General features: G+C 53.3%; 1 protein-coding gene across 1 annotated transcript; it reads left to right on the forward strand.

Annotated features, from left to right (window-relative positions):
- Positions 1–5,186: 5,186 nt before the first annotated feature.
- Positions 5,187–7,684, forward strand: LOC139603641 (serine/threonine-protein kinase pim-1-like). Its single transcript, XM_071454533.1, is given in 6 exon segments — positions 5,187–5,726; positions 5,813–5,863; positions 6,093–6,462; positions 6,690–6,866; positions 7,133–7,257; positions 7,259–7,684. Coding segments are annotated over 6 exon segments (1,689 nt in total).
- The last annotated feature ends 935 nt before the right edge of the window (positions 7,685–8,619 follow it).

An 8,619-nucleotide genomic window follows, 5' to 3' on the forward strand; every position in this document is an offset into this window, starting at 1 on the left:
CATCCAAGATAGTCAAATTCAGGGTTACATACAACAGTTAATGAAATGGAGGGAGGAATTAAAACGAAAAGGGCTATTGGGACAAAGACCCCCTTTGGATATAATAATGCATAAGCTTAAACCCGGAGATAGGCTCCTAATTAAGACTTGGAAAGAGACATCCCTAACACCCCAATGGGAAGGTCCCTATGTTGTCCGTTTACCACAGAAACAGCCATCCCAACTGCTGGAAAAGGCTGGACACATGCCAGTCGAGTGAAAGGACCCATCACTGCAGACACCCCTTGGGAGGTGACCAGTCGCCCTGGAGATCTACGGCCAACCCTTCGGAAGGCACAGGAACCTGCGCCAGCTGGGAACGTGAATGACTGAATTAGGGGTCAGAGAGCTATACCGACTGAGACTCTTGGTAAGAAAACCCCTACAGGAACTGGAACAGGAGTTCAAGTGCCCTCTGCCGTGGAAAACCTGGAATGAACTGACGCTTGCTCTTTCAGTAGTGGCTGAAGTGAGGTGAGAATTATTCAATTACACCGAGTGTCTTAAATGTTGGGAATCTTCTTGTCGGGCGTGGGTAAAAATCTTTTGTGGCGGTTGTAAAGACAAATGGTGGATTTTCCATTTGGTGGGGAGTGCATGGTGTCTAACTTGTGATTGGGATTGGAGAAGAGCAAATCCATTAAGAGCCTTAAGAGAATTTATAAGGATCCCTGGAGAGCGGGAGATCCCTGACAGAGAAGCAGCGTCACTAGTTGAAAATCTAGAACAGAGAAGAGATTGGGCCCTGGCATGGGAATTCCAACACCAATTGCAGAGGATCACACGCCAAAACCGGACAGTCATATTAACTACCTTGTGTAAGAAGGGAATCCACGTTCCTCTGGGGTGGCAAGTGAGGCCTGACGAGTGGAATAGCACGATTCGCCGCTATTCCCGAGTTTATAAACAACAAAAACATAGAGAATGTAGGGAAGAACGACGTAATTCTAGGAAGGCAGGAGCAAGGGAATAAAAGGCAAAGAGTAGACCCCAAGTAGGTGTTGGACTCAGGCCCTGTAAAGCTCACTAGGGACGGCAGAGAGTCCGTCGTAAAATCAAAGAAATCCTTTGCAGGAGACCCTTTGCCTGGAGGCCTGACAGCCTGCCCTTAGGAGTGGGGGCAGGAGTTAAGGAGAAAGCCCAAATAATGCACCCCTGAAGACTCCCCCTGCTGCCGAGAAGATAATGATCCCTGCAGAGCGACGCACCCGGGCTGACAGGCGAGGCAGAGAGGTGAGGAGTAGTGGAGGAGAGCAACGGAGCACAGGAACAGGAACGGAGCACAGGAAAGCCCCAGGTAAAAGAGATATGAGTACAAAAGGAGAAAGAAATTTGTTGCTAGGACCCTGCCCTGCTTGGCGAGCTACCTTAATTATTATAACCCTGAGCCTCCCGGCTGCCTGGGGAAACCCTCATCAGCCTTACAAAGAGAACATGATCCCCCTAAATAAATGGACCCTGATCCCTGACTGGTCTCAGGCTTTTTTGCAATCTACCGGATCTATGGGGAATACCACAGGTTTAAGTTTACTAACATTAGTACTGCATGACAGGCTGCCATACGCTAGACACGAACGGAAGAAGCAGAAAACCTGGCAGCTTCAAGGAGTAGTGGGAGAACAAATTAATATTGGATGTTGAATGTTTAATGGGTCTGACTATACTAACACAATTGCAATCAGTGTTTCCATGGGTCAGGAGGAAAAACAAATAGCAGATTGTGCATACCCAATAACACGAGACTGCTGGCAAAACTTCACATTAACTCACACTGCAGAGGTAGTTTGTCTCTGGTCGAAAGATACACAGGGCCTTTCTTTTAAATTTATAATAGATACTAAAACCACTCTACCACTGCTGAACCTCACAATATCACCACTCCACCTGCACCACCAGTTATACTCACCCCAAAAATTTTCAAAATTGGACCTTATATAATCAGGAAAACTGGTCAACAACAAATATTATTCAATCCAGCATGGTCTCTCAAACAGGTCAAACTGCTGATGCAGACCAATGTTTCAGACATCCAGCCAGCTTGTTCTTCGTTTTTACAAATATCCTTTGAAGGCTGAACCATTTGGCTCTGGAAACGCAGCTCTTTTAAAACAAGGAAACCTAGAGATGTGACCGGTGTTCTAGGCACAGGATTGGGAATTCTGAATAGCATTGATTTGGAAGTGCTAATGAACAAATTGGCTGCTACGACTAGAGATCTGTCCAAATTACAGCAACCACTGAAGTCATCTCTGTTAGCCTTGGGGACACACCAGTGGATGCTGTCAAACATTTTGCCAAAGTGGGAAAGAGTAAATGTGAACGATCACAAATTGGTGATTGATGCACTCAGTGCTGCACAAAATAATGTTTCCTTAGCCCTCAGCTGTATCCAAGCACAATTGTGGATGCAGTCAGTTTCTGCCTCGATTATAAGAGAAGGCGAGGAAGGCACTTTCCCCACAGAAATTCAGAAAATAATCTGGGACAATGCCAACGATTTTGAAAGAGAATTCCAGTCCTGGTGGAAACTGGTGAATTTTACCTATAATGCTATTTCAAATTCAGCTACTGCTTTTGTCTTGACCATACACAATGCCTCTGTACATCTAGTTTTTCCTGTTATTGCATTAGGAATAAACCATGATGGAGCTGTTCTCTATCCTATAGAACATAGGGGATGGGCCCGTCAGTTTGATGACACATGGCAAACTGTTGATTTGGAATCTTGTATTATCCGAGAACAACTGGGGTTCACCTGTGAAGGCAATGTAATTATAGCTCAAGATATCTGTTTAGACACGGAGCAAAACATCTGTCATTTTGAGATTTGTCCTAATGAGACTTCTAAAACAGTTCTTACATCCATAGGCAATGGATGTGCGTGTTTTAGAACTATTTGTGATTCTGTGCTTGTAGATGATATTGTGGTGGATACAAAGAATCACTCAAACTTCTGTGCTTGTAACTTCACTAAGATTACAGGGTGTGATATCGCTTATGAAGCTAAAGTCACCTCTCACCACCTATTACAATCCAACTACACACTGCTTCACAAGCTAATGCCCACCCCGATTGGGATGAACTTCACTCTAATGAGACAACTGATGCTCCATCAAGACCTGATCCAAATCCTCGAGAAAATCAAGGAAAGCGGACAGAAAACCCTAGTGACTGTTCATCATGAGGTAGGAAAAATACACCGGGTTATAGAGAGGGTAAAGCAAGATGGCGAGCACAGGTGGTGGGATACCCTGTTCGGGTGGGCTCCTACTACCACAGGTGTCCTAAACAGTATATGCCATCCCATTGTTGTTCTTTTGATTCTGATTGTGCTTGGTTTTATTTTGTCAGCAGTTCTATTCATTATGAATTGGAATATGATGAAAAAGCTAAGGAAATTGGCATCTATAATTAGTGCACATAGCTTAACTGATGAGGAAACTCAGTTAACGCTTGCTAGTGTTAAAAACGCCAATCACTTGTTTCCAAAATTTTAAAAGTTTAATAGTAATAAAATGGTTATAAAAATAGTAATACAATTAGAGTAATAATAATTTGAACAAAGAGAATTAGGACAATATGAGACAATAAAGACAAAGAGTTACGGACGTCCGGGTACCTTTTTCTGGGCAGCACGAGCCCAAAAAAGGACCCCTGTTAACAAAGGATTAACCCTTAAAAACAATCCCCTGTTGCATATTCATACACTTCATACATGATGCATCAATTCCATTCAAATACAGGATTCTGTCTGGTCATCGTCAACTTCTTCCTCCAAATCCTAACAGTGCCTTCGAGGCGGGAAGAAGTTGGTTTCTTCTGATAAGAGGGCCATAAATTCTTCTTCTCTGAAAGATTTAGGTGTCAGGTGGCTGCTATCTCGCTGCGAGTCCTTTCTTTTTAAAAAAGTATCCTACATAGCATCGTTTCTATTTTAACAATTTTTATAACCTAAAACTATATTTAACACAGTACTTAAGAAAACTAATACAGCATTACTTTCTAACACAACACATATAATATTCATTTTAATATTTGCGAAAAGGCAATCATAAAATACATGCATTTTTCACACTAGGAAGGAACTAAAAAGATTTAATGATCAAAACTGGTAAAAAAAATGGGGGATTGTAATAAGTAGCAATACATTTGTTCATTAATTAAATCAATAGCTAAAAAATTATACAATATCAAAGCAATAACTAAATAGCTAAAACTGCTTGATTCTTAAATGCGCAGCCACATATGGTTGCTTGGCTTGCAGGAATCGTATAGTGCTTTGGGAATTCCATGGTAAAGATATACCTTATAAGGGAAAGTTCACCCAGCGGTCACAGAGGAAGGCTGTAACAACAATCCTTAAACTCACAAGAATTGCTTAGGCTTGCAGGAATCCTATAGTGTTCTGAAAATTCCACTGTATAGGTATGCCTTATAAGGAAAAGTTCACTCAGCGGTTAAAGAGGAAGACTTGGAGCCTTCATCCCACGACCACCAGAAGGCAGAAAAAGACCCCCTAGCAACTGAACGAGCAAGCGCAAAAGACCATGTCATCCCTGGACCCGGGAGAAGAAGGCAATAAAAGGTGAACTTTGGGGATAGGAACGGTGTGAGCCTAGAGGAGCGGAGACTCCCGGCCGCCCAGCGCTGAACTTTGCTTATTCTTGCTTGCATAATAATAATAATAAAAAATTAATAATTGTATGATCCTTAAATCCAGTGAACTCGTTTATCACACCCATGAAATGTTGCGTCTCACGCAAAGAAGAAAGAAGCCACAAGCCAACACTCTTCTTTATTGCTACACTGTTTTCTTTGGTTCCTTCTCTAATAGGAATGACTTTGGGGTGTGATTTGTTTGTTTCTCTCTTTCGTTCCTTGGGGCGCGCGGCGGCTCCTCCGTTGGGTTCGCGGGGCAACGGAGGAACGGCCGCGAGCTCCGGCGGCTCCGCAGCAGCAGCAGCAGCAGCAGCAGCAGCAGCAGCAGCAGCAGCAGCAGCAGCAGCAGCAGCAGCAGCAGTGCTTTTCTCAATCGATTTTCCGATCGACTTTTCCCTCCCTTCGCATCCCCTTCTCCCTCCCACTCACTGTATTCCCGTCCCGTGCCGGGCCGTGCCGTCCGTGTTCCGCCTCTCCCAGCCCGGCTGATGCCGCGTCCCGCAAGGCGCCCCTTGGCGGGGCCGCCCCGTGCCCGCCCCTGCCCGGCCCGCCGTGGTTCCGCCTCGGCCGGGCTCTCTCCGTACCGGCTGTGGCGCCGCTGGAAGAGCCGCTTGCTCTGGTGCTGGCGGAGCATCGCGGTCTTTTGGCTCGGCCTGGCGCGGGCTCTGGCCCAGCCCCGGCCGAGGCCCCGGCCCCGAACGAAGCCCCTGCCGCGGTTCCGCCCGCAGCCGCTCCGCTGCCGCCCGGCTCCCGCCCCGTGGCCGAGAGCGTGGCCGGCAGCTTCCCCGCTCCGAGCCCCGCCGCTCGCCAGCTCGGCCGCCGGCCCCGAGCCGCCGCAGCCCGGGGCGGCTCGGCAAGCAGCAGCGCGCCGGGCGGGCGGGTGCCCCGGGCAGAAGAGCGGGAGCGCGGTGCCGCCCGCACGGGCGGAGAAGCCTCCCCTGGAGCAGCTCTACCGGCAGGGCCCGCTGCTGGGCAGCGGCGGCTGCGGCAGCGTTTACTCCGGGACCCGGCTCGCCGACGGCGCCCCGGTAAGAGACGGGGCCGGCTCGGAGGGCGGCAGCGGGCGGCGGGCGGCGGGCGACGAGCTCAGCCCGCCGCTCGCCTTGGCTCGCAGGTGGCCATCAAGCGACTGTCCCGGGAGCGCATCTCGGAGTGGGCGCGGCTGGTGAGTGAGCGGGGCCAGCGGGAGGAGCCGTCGGGGCGGGCCGGGCGGGGCTGAGGCGAGGCCCGGCAGGGCGGCAGCCGGAACGCTGCGAGGGCAGCGAGCGTGGAGTGAGCGGGGGCCGCGCAGCGCCCCGGGCCGGGCCATGGCGAGCCGCGGCGGGGCCGGGCAGGGGCTGCCCAAGGCGCAGCGCAGCATCGGCCCCGCTGACGGCATCGCGGTCCCCCCGCAGCGCAACGGCGCCCTTGTGCCCCTGGAGCTGGCGCTGCTGTGGCTGGTGTCGCGGCCTGGCTTCCGCGGCGTCGTGCGGCTCCTGGACTGGTTCGAGGTGCCCGAGGGCTTCGCGCTGGTCATGGAGCGTCCGCAGCGCTGTCAGGACCTCTGGTACTTCCTGCACCAGCGGCGGTTCCTGACGGAGCCCGTGGCGCGGGGGCTGTTCCGCCAGGTGCTGGAGGCCGTGCGGCACTGCAGCAGCCGCGGCGTCCTGCACCGCGACATCAAGGCCGAGAACGTCCTCGTCGACCTGGCCACGGGCGAGGCGAAGCTCATCGACTTCGGCTGCGGCGCGATCCTCCAGGACACGATCTACACCCGGATGTCAGGTGAGTCCAAGCCGGGGCCCAGCCGGGCAGCTGAGTTCCCCACTTTGCTGGCAGAGGGGGAAGAGGGGGGAAGGAAGGAGGGGGAATCCTTCTTCAGCCAGCTGCAGCCAAGTTGCTTTTTGGCAGGGCAGGGCCTGGCTGCTGTGGAACGGGAGCTGGCTGGGAGGGAGGCAAGGAGGGCGGGAGGGAGCAGCATGGGCCTGATGAGCTGCGCCTTTGTCCCATAGGAACGCCGGAGTACAGCCCACCAGAGTGGATCCTCTTTGGCTGCTACCATGGCCAGCCAGCCACTATCTGGTCCCTGGGCATCCTGCTCTATGAGCTGGTCTGCGGGCACCTTCCTTTCCACACCAACGAGGACATCGTCCGGGGCCAGCTCGTCTTCCCGCCCCGGGTGTCTCAAGGTGGGGATGCGCCTTCAAGGCATGAGGGGAAGAACGGGCTTGGGAGGGGCAGCTGGCACATAAGCATCCTGCTCTTGCAGCTGGTGAGGAGGTGGATCTCCTGGGCTTAGCTGGAGGAGGTGGCACCAGTGCCTCTGTGCTGGTGTCCTCCGCAAGAGAGGATCAATAGGAAGCTTTTGGGTGCAGCTCTCAGCACTCCTGGTGTTGCCTGGGCACTGTGGAATGTGGGAGAGCATGGACAGGAGCCTTCTAGTTTCTCTCCGCAGAGTGCCAGCACCTCATCAGGTGGTGTTTATCCATGGAGCCCACACACAGGCCATGCTTGGAGGACCTTTTTGAGCATTCTTGGCTGCAGGAGCCCTGCCTGGCCCAGGAGACAGCAGAGATGCATCCCTGAGCACAGCAGGATCCAGGAGCCCAGCAAGCAGCAGCGGCACGCGTCTCCTGGCACTGGAAGAAAACCCTGGAGCGTTTCCCTGTGGCCGCGGTGCGGAGGAGAGAGCGCAGCCGAGGAGATGCTGCTTCCACTGGTCCCCACGAGCTGTAGAGGGAGCGGCTCCGTGCTGCCCGTCCTATTGGAGAAGTGGTGGCAGTGCAGTGAAGGTGACACGGATTGGGACAGAGGAAACATCCCCCTGCAGCTCAATGGCACCGTGATGTCCCCACAAGCCGAGGCACAGCTGGCGTGTTCTTCTGGAGCACGACGTGGAGCTGGGAACACCATCCTGGATCTGGCCGCTGGCGGGGCAGAGCCAATTGGTTTTGGCTGCGGCCCCTGCCTGAAGGACACGCTCTGCACTCCGATGAAATCAAGATGAGTCCCCAGCCGGCGCAGGGGCGGGGGGATGCTGGTGCTTCCAGGCACGACAGGGCTCGGCCTGGCCACGTGCCGGAGGTTCCCTGCTCGGCGGCGCTGGGGAATACTAATTTTTCTGCTGGCTGCCGAGCTGCTTTTTGGCGGGACAGGGGACGGATATTCTGGAAGGGGAGCCGGCTCCTGGCCTTGCTGACAGCTTCTGCCAGCCAGCCTGGCACGGGCTGAGGCAGGGGCAGCCAGCCTGACAAAAGCATCCATCCATGTGGATGGGGGGTGGCAGAGGGGGGGACGGGTTCTGAAGCCGTGCCCCAGCTGGTCTGCTCTGCAGGCCCTTGAGGAAGGGGTGCGTTTACAGGCAGGAAAGGTGGGGATTTTCCCCACCCCTGGACAGGTTTAATTCTCACATGGAGTGGTCAGACCCTCCTCAGGCCTGTGAAACGGTGACAGGCTTTGTGCTTTTTCTTGTTTCCAGGTCTTGTTTTGAATTGACTTTCATGCAATTGTTCTTTTGTTTTCCCAGGAGGATTACACCTGGTGCCCAGACCGGACAGGGAAGCACCTGCAGCGTCCATGGAGCGCGTCCAGTGCCAGCGCTGCCCCAGGGGCCACGGTCTGCAGGGACAGCCCCTTCCAGAAGGACGAGGACCTGGTTTGGGATCGGCTCCTCTCCTGGCAGCAGCTCTCCAGAGGTGGGCACCCGGCTCCACAGCTCGGCTGGCAGAAGGGCTCCGGGCAGACGGCAGCAGGCACACGGGCATCCCGCTCTTGCAGCTGCTGAGGAGGTTGCTGTGCCGTGATTAAGCAGAGGAGGTGGAACGTGGCCTGCCCCGCTGCCCTTCTCTAAAAACAGAGAATGGGTCGGGAGGTTTGGGCTCTGAGCAGAGGCAGCAGCCTGGCCCGGGCACAGGCCATGGCGGGACAGGGGGACAGGAGCCT

Source organism: Agelaius tricolor, unplaced genomic scaffold, assembly GCF_023055355.1.
Source record: "Agelaius tricolor isolate 1412-34295 unplaced genomic scaffold, bAgeTri1.0.p SCAF_40, whole genome shotgun sequence".
Lineage (NCBI taxonomy): Eukaryota > Metazoa > Chordata > Aves > Passeriformes > Icteridae > Agelaius > Agelaius tricolor.